Source organism: Choloepus didactylus, chromosome 2 (genome assembly GCF_015220235.1).
Source record: "Choloepus didactylus isolate mChoDid1 chromosome 2, mChoDid1.pri, whole genome shotgun sequence".
In the NCBI taxonomy this organism is placed as follows: Eukaryota; Metazoa; Chordata; class Mammalia; order Pilosa; family Megalonychidae; genus Choloepus; species Choloepus didactylus.
This window is the reverse complement of record NC_051308.1, coordinates 9,679,247-9,706,655: the sequence shown is the minus strand read 5'-3', so window position 1 is coordinate 9,706,655 and position 27,409 is coordinate 9,679,247. Positions and strand designations below refer to the sequence as shown.

Here is a 27,409-nt window from a genome sequence, read left to right as displayed (position 1 = left end):
AGCAATGGATACAAAGCACAGGCTTTAGTTTAGAACCTGGGTCTGAAAACTGGTTTTGACACTTCTGGGCAGCATGGCCTAGAACAAGGTATTTAACCTAATAAGCATCAGTTTTGCCATCTTTAAAGTGAGAATAATGGAGAATGTGTTTATTTAAAGTGACCAGTGCAGTGCCAGGCATAGAGTTCCTAGTAAATGAGAGCTGCTAGCAGCAGCAGCAGCAGCAGCAGCAACGGTATTATATTTTCCCTATCATCTTTTCAAAATGTGTGGATAAGGGGAGGAATGGTTAATGCCCCCCCTTTCCTTTACCGACTCAATAGCTTATCTTTCTCCCCCAAATAGACAGAACTCAAATATGTAAGCCAAGCAAAATATGAGAGGAAAATCCAGGAATGAGAAGGGCAATCTTATTACCCTGTTTCTCTAATAGATTAGTAATTTGTTGGCAATAGCTTTGACAGAAAACAGATGGATCCAGCATTAACCACAATGAAGGCAGCAGATGCTGGGCCAGCCCACCTCAGCTGGACGGGTCTGTCAGCCAAGTCTGAGAGCCACAGTTTTCAAGTGGGTTCATCTTGGCACACCAGCTTTGGAAAATTGGTGATCAAATGAATTCAGATTTCAACCCAGTAGGAGTTATAGTCAAACACCAGGGAGAGGAAGCAGGAGCTAGATTCCATTCAAGTCACTATCATTCTTTCGGGAGGACCACCAATAACTCAGTACGCAACTCCAGAATATTTAAATTTGCTAATTATAATCAACAATCTAAGCATACTCCTTTATGTTTCCACCCACAAAGCAAATTTTGCTCCCAATTTCAGTCATTCAACAATTACTCATGGACAACTACCATGTGCCATGTATTAGAGCACCCTGGTGCCGTGGAGAATAAAATGGAGGCACACATCATAGCACAGACATTTTACCCTGGCTAGAAGGAAAAAAATGCATAAGTAGCTATGTATCATGATACATATATTTCAGAATTGGAGCTAAATATGCATTTATCTTCTTTTAGCCAACGATGTTTATCATTTTTATAGCACTCTACTACATATTTTTAAGTCATGTTTATTGAAATATAATTTATATATACCATAATAAATACAGTCATGGAACCACCACCATGATCAAGGTACAGAATATTTCTATCACGACAATAAGTCCCCTGCCAGCCCCTTGCAGTCAATCCCATTTCCACACCACAGCCCCTGGTAACAGCTGATCTGTTTTCTGTCCCTATAGTTTTATCTTCTCCAGAACGTCATGTTTTGTTCTTAAACAAGAGTCATACACTATTTAGACTTTTTTTGTCTGGCTTCTTTCACTTGTATCTGCTTTTGAAATTCATCCATACTATAGCCATGGATCAAGAGTTTATTTTCTTATTACTGAGTAGTACATCACCACTGTAGGGTCAGTTGGGCTGTTTATAGTTTTTGACAATTATGAATAAAGCTGCTAAAACATTTGCATACGGGTCATTCTGTGGACATAGGTTTTCATTTCCCTTGGTAAAACCTTAGGACTGCGTTTGTTGGACTGTATGTTAAGTGAATGTTTAACTTTATAAGAAAGTGCCAAACTGTGGTTTTAATTATATTCCATTCCCACCAAAAAGTTTATGAGAGCTCTAATTGGTCCACATCCTTGCAAGCACTTGGTATTGCCAATTCTTAAAAAGTATTAGCCATTCTAATAGGTATGTGGTGGATATCACTACACATCTCCCTAATGACAAATGATTTTGAGTATTTTTCATACGCATGTTTGCTGCTTCTCATATTTTAACAAGGCTCGTTCTTTGGGGGTGGGGGGCTGTTTTAAAAACCTCCTTCGAGTATATCTTTCTACTCAGATCTATGGCACAATGCTACTCTCTTAGGCACTGCTTTAAGAGGAATTTGATAATGTAGTTGAATGGAGCACAAACACAGGTTCAAGATGAAAAGTGACCTACCCCAAGTTGTGTTAAATCCTACTGTTTGTAGGAGTAAAACAGAGATCATTTGTTTTTTGAGCTGATATATAAGGCACCATATTTTTTTTCTAGGTCAACTTACATTTAAAAAAAACCTTTAACATGTATTAGTAGAAACAGTATTATATAAAATTTGTAAAAGAGAGGAAAAAGATCCAATATCTTACCTTAAGTATCACATTAGAGCTTCACTTTTGGTAGTTTTTCCACATGTTAAAAAATTGTTTGTTTTAAAAAAACTTTAATGCAAGCTCAATGCAGAAAATAGATGCGCAGAGAAAAGGAGACAAAAATTATCTTTAGTTTCACCTCCCCCAGAAAAGATACCACGTATTAAATTACTCTTAAGCATTAAGTGTCAACCCAGTATCCTTCAAGCATTCAAAGCAGAGTCAAGAAGGTGTATTAGTGTCTTTGGATTTACCACTGTTTTAGCAAAAGTCACTCATTCAAGAAATATTTATTAAGGGTCTTTTCTGGGTCGATCTCTGTGTGAAACACTGGAGGCTCAGCCATGAACAAAGACAAGGAGCTTACGTTCTGGTGGTGGGAGACAGGTAAATACATATAGACATGCTGCATGGTGGTAAGCACTATGGAGAAAAAGAAAGCAGTGGGTGGGAATGTATCCAGAGTGGCAATGGAAGGCATCTCTGAGAAGGCAACTGAGGAGAGCCACTAGAGAACAAGGGAGCTGTGTTTCTCTCCAAAGCGTAAGTGGGATCTTTGGAGAAATGACAACAACCAAAGTACAAGCCTCATACCTAAACACAGGGAACATATGGGTACAAGCAGATGTCTGTATTTGACATCAGGGCAGGAAGTGAAGATGAGAACTAGGATCTCCAGGGAGTAGGGATGTAACCAAACATATACCAGGTGCGTGACCTCTGGAAAGCAATTAAAAGTACTCAGTTTTCTCGTCTGTAAAAAAGGTACAATGTGGGCATTGTGAGAAAAAATATCATAACAGTAACTACTGTTGGACAACTGACAACAACAGAAAGAATCTGTCAAGGAATATAAAGAAATCATTCAAATGTTAAAAAGATCTTTTTAATTGGTGAAAACAAATAATCTTTACAATATCATACTGTTTTTATATGCCTCATTCTATTTCATGATGCACAGATATTCAAATTTACTCCTCAGACAGAGGAAAGTATAAGAAAAACTATGCACTGATGTAAAAAACGTAAAAAGGTATTCTCTCCACCCAATAGCCAAATTTGTATACAACAATACAATCTCTCTGGTAAGAAACGAAGGAGTCTAAGAGTGTGAAGTCACCCCTTGCACAGCCCACGTGTCCTATGGGCTCACGGTGGCTGTGTACTGCACACCCCGCAGAGACTGTAGTGGAAAAGGTGCCTCAGGAGGTGGGCAAGGGAGAGCCCCAGCCCACTTCACTGATGGCCCAGAGACCTTCTGCAGTCAGAGGAAGCCTTCTGAAAGCACGCTTGGCGTTGGTCGGACAGATTTGTGAACTGTAATTCAATAGGCCATTTTTTTTAACAAAGATGTGAACATCTATGAACCTTGAGAAAAAATACCTTGCTGAGGGGTCAAGTAGAGCTGCATGTCTATACACTGCATTCCTACACTGCCATCCACAACTGGCATGATCAGGGGTGAAAGTTGACAGAACAAGAAAGTTTAAAAGTTTGCTTAGTCAATGAATGAAGAGAGTGAAAGTCATCACTCTTGACTGACGTTGATTTTAATTAGTGAGGTAAAATAATTAGCTCCCCAGTTGTCAGAAATTAGTTACTTTTTCTCTTTCTTTCAAGTTGATCTGTACTGTACATTTTCATTGCTTCTAACTCCCAGGTTTCATTTTTTCTAACTCCCAGGTTTTGATAAAATCATGAGGATTATCAGTCTCTTAAGAAAATTTCATGCTTAAGTCATTTAACTTGAAGGCTAAATATAAGCATCAAAAAAAAAAAAAAAAAAAAAAAGACTGACTGCATTAACCCACCTTTTGCTATAAAATTATCTAATTCAATTTGTTTTTTTCTGATATTAGCAAGATAGAGATTTAGAATATTTCTTTAGCAAAACAAATATTACAGACTTGGAAGGAATACTTGTTTCTAGCACTGTCAATTTAACCATAAAAGTAAGGCTATGGTATTAGGAAGTTGAAACCTCATCAAGTACATTACAACCTATTCCAAGATAAACCAAGTGAATGAACTGAAAGGAAGTCCCCTGCATGGAGACTACCCCATTTGGAAAGCCAAAGAACAAGATCTTGTTGACCTCTCCATCAGTGTCCAGGGAAAAAGTATTCTCCCCAGATGAAATGAACTCGTGTGGCAGACAAAATCTCACCTTTGTAGAAGACAGGATGCACTCAGCTTAATCCAATGATCAGACTGAGGTTCCAACTGCCGAGTGTGAAATCCCGGGTCATGGTGGCAACAGGTTGTCGTGTGCCTCTGAGGGACTCTCACATAGCTAGGGCACAAGCAACCTTTGACATTTATACCTTGTTCCTCTTGAAACAGTTGTGTTGTAAACTATTAACTTGTAATTCACTATTCTGGAACTGCATTCATTTCAACTCAGTATCATTTAAAGTTTGCTTTTGTTGAATTTTTGAGAAATAGATTTCAATGCATCCAGAGAAAAGGAAGATTTCAGAGGCCATCTGATTTATTTTAGAGAGTAAACCTTTAAACCTGTCTGAAAAACATCATTTACTAAATAAATTAAAAATAAAAGGCTCAACAGACTTACCTATTTGTAAGTCTCCTGCTTCCTAGGACACACACTGGAAATTAGGGCATAAAATCAGGGCTGTCTCAGTGTGCAGCCTCAGCACTGGGGGCTCTGCAAGGAACCCTAGATGCTTTTAAACTAGGGAGTGATAATTGGGGAGAATCTCATCTCAGAATTAATGGTACTTGTCCAAGGTAATAATGCTTACTTATAGCAAAACTAAACTTAGATCCTTATTTTTGCAAACAGCAAAAAATATGCAAAAAAATATTTGTGGATAGTCAGTGTGACAGACACTATTCTAGAGAACACAAAAACAAGTAAGACAGAATGTTTAGCCTGAGGCAACTTAAAGGCTATGAAGACGAAATTGACTTCAGCTCTTTTTCCCCCACACAAATTCATTTATTAATAATTAACATGTTAATTACAAATATCTCATTCCTATTTATTAAGGCAAGTCCCTATGGTCCTCTCTACTTGCAAACACTTTGTCAGGGTAGTTATTATATATGCTTGCTTGAAGATAGAAAAGTACTATTTCAAAAAATATGCTATAATTAAACATTTTTACACATTTAGGTTGGCTTCATCCCATTTGTATATTTAATAAATCAGATTTACAATGTTGATATACATTTCTAAAAGCTCCCCCTTCTCAACTTTGTAGGAATTTATTATTCCAAACATGTTTAGTATTTTTGACTTATTTTCATACCTAAAAGCCTGACGTATTCCTTGCTCCTTGAAGATAAAATGTTTGACCTTTTGCTTTTGGTTCCCTAGCAGCTCACTGAATGAATGAGCTACAGAGAAGGGCATACAGCGAAGAGCTGGGAAACAACACAGTCCCGTGACTAAGTGAGAGGCCTCTGGAGTACATCTCCCTTTGTCTGAACCCTGGTGCTACCACTTATTAGCTGTGCGATTAGGGGTAAATTACTTACTCTCTCAAGGCCTCAGTGTTCTCATTTGCAAAATGGGGATAACCTCACAGCTCTGACTACATGGATGTGAATCCTGGCCTGGCTGTGGAGTCCCTGTGCATGCTAGAGAAGCTGTTCACCTGTTCTGAGCCTCAGGTCCTTTGTCTGTCAAGTGGAGCAATGGCAGGAGCTAGCTTATTGTGAGGGTTAAACGAGGTAATATACGAGAACAACAGGGCCACTGCACAGTCACATATTTAATACAGGTCAGTTGTTACTATTAATAACAACAGTATTTGAAGAAGCCATTACAGCAATAATGGTTAGCAAAAGGAGGTTGTAAAATATGTTTCCAATATCTCTAAAAACACAGAAGAATTTCATCTAGTTAAGAATAGAAACAACTTCTGGGAAGATGGCAGATTAGAAGAGACAGAGCAACATTCTCCTCCATGGTAAACACTAGATAAAGGACAGAAAGTGCTCCAGAACAGCAGTTCCAGGGTGCCACTGACCAGGCAGGGACCTCTAAACCACACAGAGAAGACATAGCTGGAGAAGCAGAGAGACTGCATTTAGGATGGGTGAGTGTTCAGCCCAGAATGCCACCAGGGATGGGCAGTTGGAGCCAGCAGGTGAGCATGGAAGAGAGTGGCCTTCCACGCCCTGTATACCCATCTCAGCAGTTGGCTGGAGTGATAACCTTTCACGGCCCTGTGGCTGAGAGTGCCTGTGTGGGGAAATGGCAGCTAGAGCTGCCACTGAGTAGAACGAGGCAGCTTTCCAAGCCCTGGGAACCTATCTCAGCAGCTGGCTGGGGAGATAACCCTTCAAAGCCCTGTGACCGAGAGATCCTGTGAGGGAACTTGGGATTTGGCAGACTTGTGACTGCAACCACTCTTTCTCCACGGAAGCCTGTGGTGAGCACAGCTGAGAGCCAAGGGCGCCACACGGAAATGCCAAGAGGCCCTCCTCAACCAATCCCAGGGACATGCAGGCACACAGCAGACAAGGACCACGGTACATTTGAGCTGTAAAGTGAGATGCGCAGTTCTGCAGCCCTAGAGTAGTTCACTTGCAGCCCCAGGAATTACCGGGAAAACTGTGCCCTGGAGAGGACTCCTGCTGAACTGCGCAGGACCCGCTCCTCTCCTACAGGGCTGGCAGTCCCCAGTGTACAGGGAAAATTGGTGTGCTGCCTGGATTTCCATCCAGTTTGGACCCCGCCCAGAGCACAGACAAAGTTGAGGGAGAGCTGGCTTGAGGGTAAGAAGTGGCTCAAGAGTGCTATCTGCTGGTAGGGCAGGGAAGGTGCACTCCATCAAGCTGAAGCTCTGCCAAATTATAGATAAATGTTCAAATAATCATGCATATCCTAAAATAACCTTATCAAGAGAAGCAAATGCCACAAGGCCAATAACAAGAGAAAATTATAAAGCATAAGAAGAAACCGGAAGTTATGGACAACCCAAACGACCGACTTAAAAAGCCAGAGGAGACACAGAACTTGGAGCAATTAACCCAAGAAGTACACACAAATCTCCAAAACAACTTCAATGAGATGGCTAAGGACATAAAGGAAATCAAGAAGACCCAGAAGAGCACAAAGAAGAATCTGAAAGAATGAATAAAAAAACAGCAGATTTGATGGAAATAAAAGATATGGTTGATCAAATTAAAGATATACTTAAGACACACAGAGCAGATTTGAAGAGGCAGAGGAAAGAATAAGTGAACTAGAGGACAGACCAATGAAATATGAAAGCACAAAAGAACAAATGGTGAAAAAAATGGAAAAATTTGAAATGGATCTAAAGGAAATGATGGACTACATTAAGTGCACAAATATAAGAATCACTGGTGTTCCAGAAGGGGAAGAGAAGAGTAAAGGGATAGGAAGACTGTTTGAACACATTGTTGGGGAAAACTTCCCAATCCTTCTAAACGATGTAAATATGCAAAGCAAAGATGCCCAATGAACTACAAATAGAATAAATCAAAATAAACCCACACCGAGACAAATTTTGATCAGACTGTCAAATGCTGAAGAGAAGGAGAAAGTTCTGAAAGCAGCAAGGAGAAGCGATTCACCACATACAAGGGAAACAACATAAGACTAAGTACTGACTATTCAGCGGGCACCATGGAGGCAAGAAGGCAGTGGTATCACATATTTAAAATTCTGAAAGAGAAAAATTGCCAGCCAAGAATTCTTTATCAGCAAAACTCTCCTTCAAATTTGAGGGAGAGCTTAAATTTGTCACAAACAAATGTGGAGAGAATTTGCTAACACAAGACCTGTCCTACCTGAGATACCAAAGGGAGCCCTACCAACACAGAAACAAAGAAAGGAGAGAGCGATATGGAGAAAGGTTCAGTACTAAAGAGAGTCAGTATGGGTACATTGAAGGACATTAAGAGAGAGAGGGAAAAAATATATCTGACAAACATAAACCAAAGGACAGGATGGCTGATTCAAGAAATGCCTTCACAGTAATAATGTTGAAGGTAAATGGATTAAACTCCCCAATTAAAAGATATAGATTGGCAGAATGGATCAAAAAATATGAACCATCAATATGTTGCATCCAAGAGACTCATCTTAGGCACAGGAACACAAAGAAATTGAAAGCGAAACGATGGAAAAAATATTTCATGCCAGCTACAGCCAAAAGAAAGCAGGAGTAGCAATATTAATCTCAGATAAAACAGACTTTAAATGCAAGGATGTTATGAGAAACAAAGAAGGTCACTACATACTAATAAAAGGGGCAATTCAACAAGAAGAAATAACAGTCATAAATGTTTATGCACCCAATCATGGTGCCACAAAATACAGGAGACAAACACTGGCAAAATTAAGGGAAGCAATGGATGTTTCCACAATAACTGTGGGAGACTTCAACACATCACTCTCTCCTATAGATAGATCAACCAGACAGAAGACCAATAAGGAAACTGAGAACCTAACCAATGTGATAAACGAATCAGACTTAACAGAAATATATAGAGCATTACATTCCAAATTACCAGGATATACATTCTTCTCTAGTGCTCAAGGAACTTTCTCCAGGATAGATCATATGCTGGAGCATAAAACAAGCTTAAATAAATTTAAAAAGATTGAAATTATGCAAAGCACATTCTCTGACCACAATAGAAGTCAATAACCATCAAAGATTTAGAACATTCACAAATATATTGTTAAACAACACACTCCTAAACAATCTGTGGGTCAAATAAGAAATTGCAAGAGAAGTCGCTAACTATCTAGAGATAAATGAAAATGAGAAAATGAGAACACAACATAGGAAAACCTATGGGATGCAGCGAAGGCGGTGCTGAGAGGAAAATTTATAGCTCTAGATGCATATATTAAAAAGGAAAAAAGAGCTAAAATCAAAGAACTAAAGAAACAACTGAAGAAGCTAGAGAATGATCAGCAAACTAGCCCTAAGGCAAGTAGAAGAAAAGATATAACAAGGATTAAAGCAGAAATAAATAATATGGAAAACAACAACAACAACAACAAAACAACACAGAGAATAAATAAAACCAAAAATTGGTTCTTTGAGAAGATGAACAAGAGTGACAAACCCTTAGCTAGACTGACAAAGTTAAAAAGAGAGAAGACCCAAATAAACAAAATCATAAATGAGAGGGACACTACTGTGGATACCGAAGAAATTTAAAAAATCATAAGAGTATACTATGAACAACTGTATGCCAACAAACTAAACAATTTAGAGGAAATGGACAATTTCCTAGAACACACGAATAGCCTAGACTGACCCGAGAAGAAATAGAAGACCTCAACCAACCAATCACAAGCAAAGAGATCCAATCCGTCATCAAAAAGCTTCCTACAAATAAAAGCCCAGGGCCAGATGGCTTCACAAGGGAATTTTACCAAACTTCTCAAAAAGAACTGATACCATTCCTGCTCAAACTCTTTCAAAATACTGAAAAAAACATAAAACACTACCTAACTCATTTTACAAAGTTAACTTCATTCTAATACCAAAACCAGATAAAGATGCTACATGCAAGGTAAAGTACAGGCCAACCTCTCTAATGAATATTGATGCAAAAATTCTCAACAAAATACTTGCAAATTGAATATAGCCCCTTTCAATATGCACAAGTTAGGGTTCTCACTGTCAAGACACCCTTGCAGATCAAGCAAGTGATTAAATGAAAGGAAGGTGTAGCAACAGACAAGACAGTTTTAACAAAGGATTATGAATACTGAAATGTTATATACACACATATATACATTTTTTTAGATGCTAGGGTATTAGACTATCTGGAAGGAAATATATGAAATGGTAGAACTGTAACCCATAACATTCTTTGAAATTTGCTCTATAGCTACCTGTTATACTGCACTTTGAAAACTATCACTGTTATGTATATGTATGTTAAAGTTCACAATTAAAAAATGCATTTAAAAAAACAATAGAAACAGAAGGAGGAGATTAAAGGTCTCTGGGGATCACTGCACTGGTGATCCTTCTTAAAAGACTTAAAACTTACAACATGAAGCAGGTTGCATATTTTACTAATATCGAATACTTAATTAAGAGGAGGAAGAAAAAAAGATACTTCATTTGGGTTTCTATTTATAAACGGATCAACAATGAAGAGAGAAATGTAAAGGTACGAGCATGTATTCAACTGAAAAATCATGTTACCAGTATAATTTCCTGTCACTAGGCATTTGCTGAGGAAAGAACACAGGAAAGGAGAACGATTTCAACTGGAACACAGAGAGCACCAGGACAATGACTGTGGACACACAGTGACTGAAGCCACCAAGGGACCCAGGAGTGGCCACACCTCCGAGTGGAACCCAGGGGAGAGGGAGCAACCAGCAGGGAACCCGCGAATGCGGGTGCGTGGATGGCGGGTGCTTCCGTCCATCCTACATGACTAAGTGCTGAGTATGGGAAATACCATCTTCATTCCAAACTGTTTCTAATGTCAACCTAAGCCCAGTATTTATGCCTTTGAAAAAAAAAAAAAAAAAACACAAAATAAAAATCCTTGACTATACAGCCAAAGGTTATACAGGGAATCCAGCGAGCTCCGTCAATATAAAAGGACCTGGAGTAGAGGCTAGGCCTGCCTATAATTGTGCCTAAGAGCCTCCTCCCGAATGCCTCTTTGTTGCTCAGATGTGGCCCTCTCTCTCTAGCTAAGCCTACTTGGCAGGTGAAATCGCTGCCCTCCCCTCTATGTGGGATCTGACACACAGGGGAACGAATCTCCCTGGCAATGTGGAATATGACTCCCAGGGAGGAATCTAGACCTGGCATTGTGGGACGGAGAACATCTTCTTGACCAAAAGGGGGATGTGAAAGGAAATGAAATAAGCTTCAGTGGCAGAGAGATTCCAAAAGTTGCCGAGAGGTCACTCTGGTGGGCACTCTTACGCACAATTTAGACAACCCTTTTTAGGTTCTAAGGAATTGGAATAGCTAGCAGTAAATACCTGAAACTATCAAACTACAACCCAGTAGCCTTGAATCTTGAAGACAATTGTATAAAAATGTAGCTTATGAGGGGTGACAATGGGATTGGGAAAACCATATGGACCACACTCCCCTTTGCCCAGTGTATGGATGGATGAGTAGAAAAATGGGGGCAAGGAAAAAAAAAAGGCACCCAGTGTTCTTTTTTACTTTAATTGTTCTTTTTCACTTTAATTTTTATTCTTATTATTTTTGTGTGTGTGGTAATGAAATGTTCAAAAATTAATTTTGGTGATGAATGCACAACTATATAATGGTACTGTGAACTACTGAATGCACACTTTTCATGACTGTATGTGAATATAACTCAATAAAATTGAATTCAAAAAAAATAACAAAAAAAACACCAAAACCAAAACCAACCAAACAAAAAAGGACCTGGATTTGAAGCAAATTTTAGACTCAGAAATCAGGAATGGAAGCAACTTCCAAGGTAATATAATCCAATTTTCTCATCTTCCAGAAGAAAAGTAATTCACAGAGAGAGAGTAAGCAATTTTCCTGGAGACACAGCAGTTTGGATGAGAAGTTTCCCAGGTTCAGCACTCTTAGGTCAGTCTTCACTCATTATGAGTAACAGCAGAGGGAAAAGATTGCAAGATTGAATTTTTCAAGTAAGTTTAGTTACCAATTTCTAAGATGATATGAAGCCTTTAGGATTTTCAAGGGCTAAGTCCTAGACCCCCCGTTACTCCAATTCTGAGACCTTGTCTCCAATCACATTCTGAGCACAAGTATGCCATTTCCTGTGCATAGCACAACTAATTAATGGCGTTTCCACCTTTCACTCATGTTCTCATCTTTCCACACAGCCCATTATGCCCAGCAACGGTGCAGGAGACAGGTGGGCTCCCTTCACAGCCATGCCTCAGCTCAGCTACAAACTGCTGTTAGTCACCTGGGACTGACTGTTGCTGCCAACTGGGACTGCTGAATTCCAAGGGCTTACTGGAACTAATATCATAGAAAACTGTTTATGACATAGTATAAAGGAACTAAAGCAAAATACAAAAGTCTATATTCATGCTGACCTTGACTCTATGCGCATGGACAAATGCAGGAAGGGACTATATAAACAGTTTTATATTTCAGGTGTTCTAATACAGTTTTCATAACAGAAATAGTTAGAATGCACTATCACAGAGCAATGTAAGGCCAGGAAACAATGCTACACTGGCAGTACTGCAAGCTTACAACCCTTCAGAAAGAGATCTTCAAAAAACAAGGCAATTCAGTGATTACTGACTTTTTATCAGAAAAGTAAAATTTTCTAAGAAGCATACTAGTAAAAAGCCCAGGAGGTGCCTTGCCTCGTGGGCCCGTGTTCAATGCCTGGAGGGGCTCAACAAGCCTCAGTATAACACGGTTTGCTAAACAGACTCAAACGCTCTTAGGAAACACAAAGGTTCTAATATAGGTAGACTTGACTTGGTTGTGGAGGCAGCAGATGTTTTACTACAGTTTCCTAGTAGGCACTGATCATCTTTGCTTGGAATATTCCTGGTATTTTCAGAAATGAGGAAATGCTGGGAAATGAGCCAGATTATCTCATTCTCTGTAAATTACCCATTAATGTCTAATTTAAATAAACAAAATACAAAGAAGGTACTAAATTCAAATGCCTTATTGCTAAAAGTGACTTAGAAAAACAGGTTAAAAACCCTGATAAAAGGACATATGTCCGACAAAACATAAGTCCACTTCCAGGAAGGCAGAATATAAACAATGCATTCTGCACTGGGGATAATTCCACTTATTTTTCTAGTCTTCCCTTATCTTCCACACTGAAAGCCTCATGTCCATTTCAGGCTTGGTCCACTTTCTTCTAAGATTAAGACTGACAATGTGTGGGAAAATCAGAACACCTATTTTCCCAATTCAGCACTTCTGAGACAACGTGGGAGAAGATACACTACTATAACATCCTCCTGAGGAGGAAGTATATTGTTGTAAGGCTAGCCACTGAGAAAAGGGGTCAAACAAGAATTTGACATAAAGAAACCCAAGTTTTAAATCAGAAACTTTTTAAAAACACAGCTTTTGTTTTTTTTCCCCCACAAGCATTTAGAACTACATCACAGAAATAGGTTTACTCCTTTATTAATAATGCATGTATGAAAAGTACTTTAACTAGAGTGTCTGATGCTTAATGAATAGCTGCTATAATTATACTTTCCATCATTATGGGTAACCGAAGGACTTGGGTTTGCATGAACCTCACAAAATTGCCAGGTTAACAAATAACAGAATCTTTAAACATGCTTATAAAATTAAGATCTTGAAGAACTGGCATACCAACAAAATGTCTACAATCTACCGCAAGCCTTTTGGGGAAACTGTTTTTTTACCTTGTGGTCCATATTGGCTCATCTGTGGACCATAAGTCCCACTTGAGTTACTCTGCTGAAAGCTGCTGATTCCAGGATGCATCTGGCCTCCAGGAGAAGGATGAGGTGACATGGATGGTCCTGACTGTTGAGGTCCATATTGAGACATCTGAGGGTTTCTTTGTGAGCCTCCCATAAAACCTAAGTGGGAAATAAATGAAACGTAAATGCAGATGTTTCAGAATCTCTACACATACAAATACGGACATGGAATTGTGTGGAAGATGGATGGGGAGAAGCAGATTGGTTCTGTGAGACTCCTGTAAACTAAAGAAACATCTAAAGCCATCTCACCCCCAGTGGGGAGGATCTGGAAGGGCAGAGGACCCCATGGGCCTACCCTAGTCCTAATCCTGAACAATGCAATGGGAACCCAGTGGATTGTGCACTTGAACTAGGGAAAGGGAGAAGTAAGTAACCCTAAGTGCTAGAAATATCCTTTTATTGATGAGGCACCCAAAGAAGCAATAGTGGGAGCCACGGCCACCTTTGCTGTGAAGCATCCATTCGTGCCAGGCTGGATATGCTGGGTGAACCCACCTGAGAGCCTTTGCTCATGTTCTGACCTCTGGAATACATGCCTCCTGTCACTTACAAATCCTACCCAACACTCAAGCTCAGGGTGAGTCCCAGCTTTTCCCGGCACAAAACTGCTTTTTTCTCCTCTGATTCTCCTATAGCAATAATTGCTCAATCTGACTCCTAAAGAGCAGTGGATACTTACATGAAGACTTGACCTGATTCATACTATCCCTTACGGGGAAATCTTAAACTTGAGTGTATAAGGTGTATTCTGCTATTCCAAACAACTGCTTGACTTTCTCCCTCCAATCTGTAAATGGCTCTACCACGTACCCAAATGCTCATGTCAGAAGCCTCTGTCACCCATGACTCCCCCCTCTCCTTTTTTTCTTATATATACAATTGATCCACCAGCAAGTCCCAGTGACTGCTTCTGAGATGAGTCTTGAGCGTGCAATCTTCTCCATCCCCACTTCTACAAAAGCCTAGGCCAAGACGCATTGTCTCCTGCCCACATGGCAGCACTGGTTTCCTGACTGATCTCCTCTCTGGCTCCTTTTGTTCATTTTTTCACAAAGTTGCCAGAATTATCTTTCAGAAATAAAAAAGGAAATTAGGCCATATTTCTCACCTGCATAATAAACCCTCAAGGCTTCGCACTGAACTTGGGAATCAAATTCAAACCATGGCCTATGAGATCTTATGCAGTCTGCAATTGTCTTTCTCACTTTGACCCCATTTCCTCTAACTTTCCTTCTCTCTCATTATCCTACTGTAAGTCCATTGGCCTTCTGATAGTTCCTACAAGAGAGTATCAAGCTCTTTTCCTCAACAAGCTTTCGTCTCTCCTGTTTCCTCTTCCTAGAATGCTGTTCTACCCACCTTTCATAGTGCTGGTTCTTTCTCATCCTTTAGGCCAGCTTCCCAGGTCACCCAATCTAAAGCAGCATCAACCCCCACTGAACTCCTGCCACTCTCACTCACTTTCCTCCACAGCATTTTTCATAACCTATAATCATTTAACTTTATTTTGGATTCATGTATCTCTTTTCCTCACTAAAACATAAGCTCCATGAGGGCAAGGTCATGACTGTGGAGGTATCAAATACCATTTTTTGAATGAATGAATGCTAAATTTCTCAGGTACTGTACAGAGTGCTGGGTACATAATAAGTGCTTTGGAAGGGGACAGTTACTGCAAATTGATTTTTTAAAATGCATCTTTAAATTATGCAGAATTGTAATGTGGAAGTACATCTACATATCCAGTAGTTCAGGCAAAAGTAAGTGTGTAGCATGAGCTCTAAGATACACATTTGGACAAAGCATCTATTCCAAATCAAGACATTTATCTAAGAAAAAATAACATTATCAAACTCAACTAGGGCTGTTTGAATAACAACTCTTCAAAACCAAAGAGTTCAAGTTGGTAAGCGAGTCTATGTATCATCAAGTGAAGTCCTCTATTTTCTACAGAGTGCAGAAAGTTGACAGACTCTGCCTCCCCAGAGGATGACCAAGAGCAGAGCTTCCAAAGAAAGTCTACTGGGGCTGTCAGAGGGCAAGAGAATGCCAAGATATAAGGCCAGTTTAAACTTAAGGAGATTAAGTGGTACATGGTATTTACAAAGGTCACTGCTTACATTTCAGTAGAGAAAAAAAAAAATTTAACCTTCCTTCTCTCCAGAGATCTACATAAAACGAAAGTAGAATTGTTCCTTATTATCCTATTTAATTTATTTATAAAGGTAAACCTTATGAAACTAGGCTCAATTGGCAGCTCCCAGATATAAATCATTACAGAGAATGTTTGCTTCTTCAAATCTAAAAACAAACAGAAATCAGGGAACTAAAATAACTATAGATGATTGCATCTTAAGATGTTACATGAAATATTTATCTAAGCTTCACTATAAAATTGTTAAGAGTTTCAGAAAGAGAGTCTTGTTTAATAAAAAACGTTTCATCCTGTACTTAGGTTTGTTTTTTAAGAAAACTGCTGCTATCTTCATTAGTTAAAGAAAATGATACTGGTCCTTTAATTAGCATTAAATTTTGCTTCAACTGTGAAGGGTTCTACAAAAATTTAGAAGCAATGATAATAAAGTATATCCTTAAGTTACTGTTACCCCTGGGACACTTACTATATAGGTTTAAGGTTTGTTCAAATGTGTTCTACCTAAAAATTGTTACCTGGGTAATGTTCTTTCCTTATTTCTGAATATTTCCTCAGTCCTTAAAAAATGTATGTCCCATTCTACTTCAACTATCTCAATTATTACTAGCATTTTGCAGAAAACCAAGTTTGTGAAAAGGCTCCAAAAGGAGGTAGAATATTAACATAGCTAGTTCAAATGGAATGCATCACTGCATCAAATGATACAACATAGGGACAAGATTCCATGGGGCATGGAAGCCCCCTTTTTCCACATTAATTAAAATTGGAAAGCTAACTTTTTCGTTTTTGAATACTTTTTGTGGTGGCACCATTTGATAGATAAAGAGTTTCCTAAAATCTTGTTTTCTATTTTCTATGAGACTCATCCCTTCCCAGATACCTCCACCTAGCCCCACCCCCCACCTCCCAAGACAATGAAAGGGGAAAGTGACGCAATTTCCCTGGCTCCTTTCTGAGCTATTATCACCTAATGGCAGTAGACTAAGAAAAGACCTAGATACACTCTTGTTTGTGCTACCAGCTCAGAATCTATTGGGCAGAAAGACTTGTAAGTAAGTACATTATCAATGTACATTGAACTGAACTAGCTGTGTGACTGACCTTAGGCAAATCATACAATTTATGTGAACCTCAGTTTCCTTACCTTAAAATGAAGATGAGGCTGCTGTAAGGATCAACTGAGATAACATATGTGAAAGTGCTATATAATCTATAAAGCAATATACAAAAGTTTGTCATTATAATTTTCTTGTTTATAAATTTCCAAGAATATCTTTTAACTCCTTAATATCTCACATATTCCGATGCAGATTCCAATTGGAATGAATAAGCTAGTTTTTATTTCCATGATTATTTTTCTTAAAATGCGTGGAATACACACAATTTCAGTATTTGTCCAACTATGCATAAATTCCATGTGGTTAAAAAGGGTATACCATGGAAAGTGATCACTCCCATCTCCCACCACCTAGTCCCCCTTGCCAAAGGCAAATTGTTTTTAAGGTATTCTTTCAAAGATATTTTATAATTTGTGAACATACAGATATACATTCTTTTTCAAAAACTATGTTTGCTAAACACAAACTGTGGTGTAATACTCACCTTGTAGAAGTAAAAAAGAAACACACCACTTTATTGCTTTCCTTTAACAATATCTCCAGAAGATTATTCATACATTCTGTATCATTCTTTCTTTAATAACTGCATGGATGCACCACAACTTATCAGTCCTGTACAGAGGGACATTCAGAGTGTGTCCAATCTGGTATGAAGAACATCCTTGCACACACATAATTTCCCATACATGAAATTAAATTTTCAGGATAAAATTTTAGATGTGGAATTGCTGGATCAAAGGTTATGTGCATTAAATTTTGATCAAATAGAGGCTGTACCTGTATACACCCCTCCAGCAATGCATGGGAAGGCCTGCTTTGCTGCACCCTTTCCAATTTAGTGGGTTACCAAAGTTTTTGATCTTTTGCAATAGTAAATGGAAAACAGAACATCATCAAGTCTTGTTCTGTTTTGCTCATCATGAATGAAGTTGAACATTTTGTTTGTGTAAGAGCCATTTTTATTTCCTTTTCTAGAACTGTTCATATCCTTAGCCCATTTTTCTACTGGTTAACTTATCTCTTGATTACGAAGTATTTCATCATGCTCCCATTTCCAAAACAGTTGTAGGGCTCACACAAGCCCTTATATCTGTGATTCTGTGGAAACAGGATCTGACTTTCAGTTTGAATAACGCTGACAGGGGCCATACCATTTTAGTAGGAAAGTGATTTGACGTGACTTGTATTTCTGAATGCTTTAATTCAATTATAATACACAGTAGAATGGTAAAGCTAGGTGATATGCAAAGTAATACATAACTATGATTAAACACTAGCAATATTTCTACTAAAAAAAAGTCTTCCACTTTGGATATAACCATATTTCAAAAAGGTTATTGAATATCTTCATAACTTCTTAAACAAACTGATTGAAGTTAGCTAAAAAAGAGGCATTTCTATTTTTCACCCCAAGATAGAAACAAGGCATGTCTATCATATGATATGATCATATCTACCTCATAGAGTTGCTGTGGGGATTAAACAACACAATACATGAAAATACTTGTAACAGTGTGTGGCACACAGTAAGCTCTCAATAAATATTAATGATTACTATTATTTTTATATTCAGAATAAAAGGAAGTGAGAGAGGCAAGCATGGTTAATAACAAGAGCACTGAGCTAAGATTCAATCCTGGCTTCCCCATGTTTGCTGTGGAGATTTCAGCAAGTGACCTAACATTTGTGGACTCATGTTAAGATAGGGGTGTGGTGCTAGATAGCTTGTAGGGGCACTTCTAGGTCTGCTTCTCTAACATTCTGGTTAATTTTTTTTTCTCTAGGAAAAAACCTAATTCAGGTCTGTAATTTCCATATGTATTATTTGGGGTGTTCTTTTTGTTTGTTTCTGTGGGGTTTAAAAAAATTTTTTTTGAATGAAATAAATGTAAAAATGTTCCCCTGAAATATTTCAAAAAAGTAAAATTTTGACCAAGAATTTTCTACCCATTTATGCTGACATATTTATTTGATTGTAACTTGCTTCCTTTAGAAAGTTCTTATAAAATGGCAGCTTGTAACCTAGTTTGTGAATAGAAATTCTGACAGCTGAGAGAAGGCAGTTGCTTTTTTAAAAAAGGTGTAAAATTTTTCCTTAGTTACAAGAAACTAGAAAAAACTACCAAACTTTCTAGGAAGGGAATTTTACAAAATATATACTGAATTTCCTATATGTTATAAAAGCATATTGAATTACTACATGAATTATGGAAATATATGTCCCAAGTTAATATCCAACACGGAAAAATTCAAACTTAAAAAAGGCAATAAAATGTATAATTGTTATTTAAATTATTCAAAAGAACTTACAGAAGAGAATCTTAGAAATTCCCAACGAAAATATGTATTTCATCCATGATGTAAATCTATAAAAGATTATTATAAGTAAATTTATTTGAGTCCATTATGACACGCATATATAGTCACGAACACCTGTATGAGCACATCTCAAATGAAGAGGGGTACAATGACATGGAAAATCAAAGCTGTCCTTTAGGAAAAAAACATAAATATAGAGAGAAGGAAATGCAAACACACTCTGGATTTGTTTGGCATCTGATCTGGGTTAGAATGCTGCCTCAGCAATCTTCTGTTCGATCCAGGAACTCTTTTATAAAACAGTGAGTGTACTTGCCCTGGCTTACAAGATTATTCTGAGTCAAATAAGGAAAATACATGCAAAAGTACTTTTTCTAAACTGGAAAATACCATGAAAATGTTATATAAAGACAATACCATTGCCTCATAGTGATTCTATGAGCCTTTCATTCATTGTGTGACATCAGATTTTAGCCATTAAACTGCTAACTCAATTTGCAATCATGTTACAGAAACCTACCAGCATGGCCCAATTTTATTCTAGCACTCATGGAACTGTGGTAAGAATGAGAGCACTGAAAAAAAAGAGAGGGTAAAAGATATGATCCTTCCCCTTGAAGAACTTAAAATTCAGTTGAATAGAAAATAAAAACTATAAACGGGGAAATGCTGAAGTAAAATTACAAAGCAACCTACAACTTCACATGAGATGAAAAACAGTTAACATCTTTGTTAACTGGATATCACTCCCTTTCCCTTTCATTTATTAATTATAATGTACCAGTGGTGAGCAATTGCTAGGAGCTGGGGATATAATCAGTGAGCCAACCAGACACAATATCTGCTCTCAAGGAACTTCCGTTCTGGTGGGAGAGAGAGACATTCAACAGACAACTAAGGTACAGGTGCTGTGAGAGTAAAAGGGAAGGACACAATTCAGACTGGGGTATGAGGGTGATTTCCTTGAAGAAGTCACATTTAAGCTGAATGACCTCGGCAAATCTAACTAGGAAGCTTCTGAGAATCATGACAAAGACAAAATATGTCTGAACCCCAAGAGGATGTCACCATGTATAGACTTGGAAGCTCAAGTTCCTGCACTCGGCTGAGTCCCAGGCCACTGGGGTGTCCCTTTATTTGGCTACTTCTTTTCAATGGATGGATTCACACTTGACCCCCTTCCCCAACCCTTCCCCAGCATGATCACTAAACAACAAATGACCACCCACATCACAGGAAAGAGGCATGTCCTCCAACCTACAAGCATCCGCATCCATGCCCCACCCTTACCGATTTTCCTCCTTCCAGAGGAGGAACCTTGTCCTTGCGCCCAATGCCAGAGCCTTCACTTATGCTCTGATCCTGTCTTTTCTCATCTCTCCAGCAATCTCTCAGTGGTGTTTCTTTAAAAAGTATTCACTGACTCTTGACTGCATAACAGAACAGAATGAAACCCCAAACTTAATAGACCAGCACACAAGACATTTCAGAATTTGGTCCTGCCTATTTCTCCAGCCCCATCATGGCTACCTGGTCACCATGGTGCACACACTGTTTGGATCATTCCAGAACACTCCTGCTCCCTGCAGGCAGCTGGTTGCTTTAGACCCACAAGCCTTTGCACATTCATTCACTTAACAGATATTTACTGACTATCTATCATGTTTCAGAAAATGTGCTAGTCAAGTAACAGCTGACATTTAATAAGCATATATTATATGTGCTAACAACTTTGCTCATTATTAGCTCATTTAAACTTTAAAACAACTCTGAGGAGATGGAGGCTCAGAAAGGTTAATTTGCTAAGGCCAAGTTCAAACATTGTATAACACAGCCCATGGTTAAGAAATGTATTTTATATCATGATTCAGTGTCTATTTCTGAGTATATGTGTATATTATAAACATATTCAAATATAGTATTCACACATACATGTTTCATAAAACAGTCTTTATCCTTATTATGTGATGTGTTCTGATAATCTAAATATCAATGAAAAAAAAAAATCCTGATCATGACCCTGTAAATTGATTTCATAATCCACTAATGGGAGGGACGGTTTGAAGAACACAATGCTAAATCATTTCCCTCGATTGATCACGTTGCTTTCACAATGTGCCTAGAAGACCATTTCCCTCTAACTATTGTACTCCTATTCATCACGGCTCAGCTTAGTGTTACCTCCCACAAAGCACTCCTTGGCCTTGCGGGCGAGTTGACACTTCCACATGCTTGAAAGCACCACCTACATTAGGAGTATTGGAGCAGTTACCTCGCTGCTAACAAATGATAGTTATGTTAGATAGATGTGGGATTGTAACCACCGAGCACCTAGGCTTTAACACCCTCTTCAAATGCACGTATTTTTAATGAATAATAAAATATCTTCATTCAGAATTTACTTTTACTTTCCCAAAAGCTTAATAAGTTTGATTTCATTTTGTAGTATATTCAAACAATCACTTGCTATTCAAGGAAGGACTGTTTTGGCAGGAAGAACTGACAGCTGACAGCCAGGAGAGGAAGAAAAGAGACAGCTTAACAGCCAGAAAGCACTATTAGTTCCATCACCCAAGATCTGCCAAGCACATTCACTCTGCCCAGCTTTGCCGTCACTGCAAGGCAGGCTCTGCCCAGGTCAAATTTTGGCTTCATCACTGACGAGGCAGGTGACTTTAGGCAAGTTAGTTAATATACAAGCCTTGGTTTCTCTTCTGAAAAGTGTGGATGACAATCATAAGATTAAATGAAAGACATGTAAAACACATGTATCAGTGCCTGGTGCACACAGAGAAACCCAATAAGTTACAGCTGTTATTTTTAATACAACCCACCATATTTCCTGTCTGAATTATTCAAAGTTTACAAGTTAGCTCCCCTACTAGGCTTCCCAACAAACCATTCACTACAGTGAGGTCAGAAAGTGTTTTTTAAATACAAACTGCATTAAGTCAACTTCACCTAGCTCCAGCCCACCAGTGAAAATCTTTTAACAGTTCAAGGTTTCAGTAACAGTAATTGTTAATATTTACTAACTTTAATCCTCTCAAAGTTTGTGAGTTCTATGAAGGCAGAAACTATGTCTGACCCATTTCTCATCATTGCTTCTGTGCTTAGCATGTATCATATACCCACTGAGTATTTATTTAAGAAAGGACTGAGTGTGTCAGCTATGGGCTGAGCACTATTATGTTGTTTACAGATGAACAAATTAACCCTCAGACGAAAAGTTGTACCCCAGGTTCTAGTGACTGCAAAAAGAATGCTGCCTCCAAAGTCTGGTCTTTATTTGCCCAGCAGAGGAGGGGGTGGGTAGACAAGGAGGGTGCAGCTATAGGGGTGACCTTCAACCTTCTGGGCAGGCAGACAGCGGAAACCCAGAGGGCACACATGGTGAATCAAGCTCTGTTCACCCTAAGGACAACTTCCAGGGGGCTCAAATCCATGGTGAACAGTCTCAGTTTATTCAAGTCTTTTGTCTATTCAAGTCTTTTACCCATTTCTAAATTGGGTTGTTTTTATTTTTGTTGTTAAGTTGGAGAATTTCTTTATGTACTCTGGATATTAAACCTTAATCGTATAGATAAGTAGTTTCCAAATATTTTCTACCATTGTGTATGTTGTTTTATTTTCATGATAAAGTCCTTTAGGCACAACAGTCTTTAATTTTGATGCGATCCCCTTTATTTTTTCTTTTGTTGCTTACACTTTGGGTGTAAAATCTGAGACCACTGCCTAACCCAAGCTTCTGAAGATGCTGCCCTATGTTTTTTTTTTTTTTTTTTTTTCCTAGTTTGATAGTTCTGGATCTTATATTTAGGTCTTTGAGCCATTTTGATTTTATTTTTGTATAAGGTGTGAGGTAGGGGTCCTTTTTTCTTCTTTTTTTTTTAATTTTTGTGAATTGAGATTCAGTTCTCCCAGCACCATCTGTTGAAGAGACTATTCTTTCCCAGTTGAGGGGTTTTTGCCCCGTTGTCAAAAATCAGTTGGCTAGAAATATGAGGCTTGATTTCTGTGTTCTCAATTCTATTCCATTTGTCTATATGTTTATCCTTGTGCCAGTTCCATGCTGTTTTGGTTACTGTGACTTTGCAATAAATTATAAGATTAGGAAGTTTAACTCCTCCAACTTCATTATTCTTTTTTTCAAGATGGTGTTAGGATTCAGGCCCCTTACCCTTCCATAAAAATTTGATAACTGGCTTTTCTATTTCTGCAAAGCAGGCTGCTAGAATTTTGATTGGGATTGCATTGAATCTGCAAAACAATTTAGGTAGAATTGACATGTTAACAATATTTAGTCTTCCCATCCATGAACACAGAATGTCCTTCCATTTACTTAGGTCTCTAATTTCTTTTAGCAATGTTTTGTAGTTTTCTGTGTACAAATCCTTTACAACCTTGGTTGATATAGTCCCAGATATTTCATCCTTTTAGTGGCTATTGTAAATGGAATATTTTTCTTGTTTCTTCTTCTGATTGTTTGTTGCTTGTGAATAGAAACACTACAGATTCTCAGTCCCCACCACTTTGGTGAATTTATTTATTAGTTGTAAGAACTTTGTTGTGGATTTTTTTCAGGATTTTCTGTTTATAGGATCATGTCATCTGCAAATACAGAAGATTTTACTTCTTCCTTTTTAATGTGGATGTCTTTTATTTCTTTTTCTTGCTTAACTGCTTTGGCAAGAACTCCCAGTACACTGTTAAATAACAGTGGTTGACAGTGAGCATCTCTGTCTTGTACCTGATTTCAGAAGAAAAGTTTTCAGTCTTTCACCATTTCATAGGATGTTAGCTGTGGACTTTTCACATATGCCCTTTTTCTTTCATTGTAAATGTGGTTATTACATTAATTAACTTTCTTTGTTGGACCAATCTTGCATACCAGGGATAAATACCACTTGATAATGGTGTATAATTCTTTGAATGTACAGTTGGATTCAGTTTGCTATTATTTTATTGAGAATTTTTGCATCTATACTCATATGAAATATTCCTGTGTAGTTTTCTTTTCTCGTGGTATCTTTATCTGGTATAAGGGTAACACTGGCCTTGTAGAATGAATTGGGGAGTGTTCTCTCCTCTTCAAATTTTTGGAAGAGTTTGAGCAAAATTGGAGTTAAGTATTCTCGGAATATTTAGTAGAATTCCCCTGTGAAGCCATCTGATTCTGGGCTTCTCTTTTTCTGGGAGGTTTAAGATTACTGATTCAATCTCTTTACTAGTAATTGGTTTGTTGAGCTCTTCTGTTTTTTCTTGAGTCAATGTAGGTACTTTGTGTGTTTCTAAGCATTTGTCCATTTCATTTAGGTTATGTAATTAATTGGCATATGGCTGGCCACAGTATATCCTCTTATGCTCCTTTTTATTTCAGCAGGATTAGTAGTAATATTCCTCTTTTCATTTCTGGTTTTCATTATTTGTACCCTCTCTCTTCTTCCATTTGTCAGTCTAGCTGAAGTCTAGATTGACCAGCTAAAGTTAGTATAGCTAAATGTGTTCTTTTATTGATTCTTCCAAGGAATCAACTTTTGGTTTTGTTGATTCTATTGTTTTTCTTTCTTATTTTTTTGGTTTTCTATTTCATTTTTCTTCTATCCAACAATAGTACTCAATTTTGCGAATTCTCTGCCACTTGAAAACAAGGATTGCCTTTCTTCCAGTTTGAACAACATGCTCTTCATTTCTAAGGCCTCATCTAGAAGAAATCTTTAGCAACCATATTTCTACCAATAGTTTCTTCAAAATAATTTAGGTCTTTTCTATCAAGCTCCTCACAGTTCTTCCAGAATGTGCCCCTTATCCATTTATAAAGCAACTCCAGCATTGTTGGTATTTGCAATTCACAGCACCCCACCCCTGGTACCAAAATCTGTTTTGGTTTGCTAAAGTTGCCAGAATGCAATATATCAGAAGTGGATTGGCTTTTATAATGGGAGTTTATTAGTTCACAGAATTACATAGAACAGGCCATGAAAACATCCCAATTAAGGCATCAACAGGATGATACCTTCTCTGAAGAAAGGCTGATGGCATCTGGAGTTCCTCTGTAACATGGGAAGGCACATGGCAAGACTCTGTTGGTCCTCTCCTAGGTTTAGCTTCTGGTTTCCAAGGCTTTCTCTAAAATGTCTCTAAAATGCTTCTGTCTCCACTTCTCTGTGGGTCCTTTTTTTTCTCATGGGGCGTTTTCTTTCCAAGCATCTCTGAGCTCTCTTCAAAATGTCTCTGTGCTCTCTTCAAAATGTGTCTGCCTTTTATCCTCTCATAGAGGACTCCAGAAAAGGGATTAAGACCCACCTTGAACAGGAGGGGTCACATCTCCATGGAAACAACCTAATCAAAAGGTCCTACCCACAATTCTGCCCCCACAAGACTGAATTACAAGAACACAGGCTTTTCTGAGGTACAGAATAGATTCAAACCAGCACATACATTAAGGTACATGATAACAATCATGAAATTGTGCCAAAGACAATGGAAGATCTAAAAGCAGTAAGAGAAAATACAGATTACTTATAAAGGAATCATAGTTAGAGTGAGACAGACTTCTCAGCAACAAAACGAGACATTAGAATGGCATTGTCAGAGTGCTGATAGAAAATTATCACTCAAAAGTAAATAATAAACACATTTTAACACAAACTGAACTTACTTCATGGGGAGGGGTGGGTAAGTGAGAACTTCTACCCTAAACTGAAACCATTCGATAGATATCCATATCCATTCTCCAAATTTAATCTCATGAGTAAACTCTCCAATTTCTCTTCCTGTTAAAAGACTTGAGAGCCCCAGTAGCCCTTACCAACCCATAGTTATTGGCTAGATTAATACAATATTTAAGAATGTGGAAATAAGATTAACTCAAGTTAAACTTTATAACCAGCCTTATGCAAATTTACCCTACAAAATGGCTCCTATATGGCTGATGCCCAATTATCCATAACTATTATGATGTCTAAAGAAAAAATATAAATCCATAAAAAGGACAGTTTGATTGGAAAACAAAAATGCATAATAAAATGTGCCACAGAGGCAATGTTCATTTAAGCACCAAATTTCTATAATTTTGCTACTCTGGGAGAGACTCACCTCTACTAAGTGTGTTTAGTTTTATCCATATGAATCCTTTGCCTTCCAATGTTGCTAGCCAAGCAACCTATTGAGTAGGTCTGCCGCCATGAGAAAGTGTGCTGATCATATACACAAAGTATTTTGGACCTCAAAGACAGCTACTTCTCATTTTAAATTAATAACTTAATGTTGAGAGGCTGGACCAGTCATGAGAACATGAGTATTCTAATTCTTGTGGCAATTATATTTTTCATGATACACTGATAAACAGATATTCTCAAATCAGTAAATTAATCTTACTACTTTTCTTAATAAAGTCTGCCCCTGAGCGATGGCTCCATCCTTGATGTGCTAAGAAAAAGTTTTCGTTCTTAAAACCAGACTGCAAGGCATTGTATAGTGGTTAATTCCCAAGGTGATGAATGCCAGGGAGGACTCCCTGCAGACAGGCAGCTGCCCGTGCCCAGGGAGCACGCGACTCTGTGCCTGCGCTGGACCCACTGGTTCTACCTACTCCATCGGAGCCCATGACACTGACGGACGGGTAGCTTTCCTCACTTACAGACTATGCAGAATGCACTGCCTTTGCAAAAATGCTAGTTCCAGAAATAACTGGCTGGCCATTTTATTTTATGTGAAAAGCTAAACTTGTCAGTTTTAGGCCCCACAACCAAGAGCTACAAAACTGAATAGCTCTGAGCAGCTCAAGACTTAGTATACATCCTTCCTGATTGGATAGATAGCCCAGATGCTGGCTACTTAAAAAAAAAAAAAAACAAAGATAAATAAATAATCAAGATTCCTGCCAAGTGCTTGGATAGACTCTCGGCGTTAAGAACAGAGATGGTGGCATTGTTTACCACTGGGTCTCCATGGTGGTGACTAGGTTTGATAAACATTTGTACACTGGATGACTCAACTGGCTTTTTGTGGGGTGTAAAGGGAGAACAAGGGTATAAAGAAAGACCATTCTCTAGCTTGAAGGAAAATCCACCCAAACCTTGGCAGGAGACAAGGGTGAACTGCTCTTCGGTTGGGGCCTTGTCACTGCACTCGGGAGCCCACGGGGTAACAGCCTGATCTTGTCCAGGCTTGTTCTACTGCCTTGTAACATGCTAACGATTTGCC

At 38.3% G+C, this 27,409-nt stretch overlaps 1 protein-coding gene across 8 annotated transcripts in view; it reads right to left on the bottom strand.

The window, feature by feature from the left end:
- Positions 1 to 27,409, bottom strand: part of ARID1B (AT-rich interaction domain 1B) — a 510,581-nt gene that overhangs the window by 72,806 nt on the left and 410,366 nt on the right. For all 8 annotated transcript variants that reach the window (XM_037820312.1, XM_037820294.1, XM_037820340.1 and 5 more), the window contains one exon: positions 13,526 to 13,705. In XM_037820312.1, the coding sequence (XP_037676240.1) occupies positions 13,526 to 13,705 (180 nt within the window). The remainder of the gene's footprint in view (positions 1 to 13,525; positions 13,706 to 27,409) is intronic.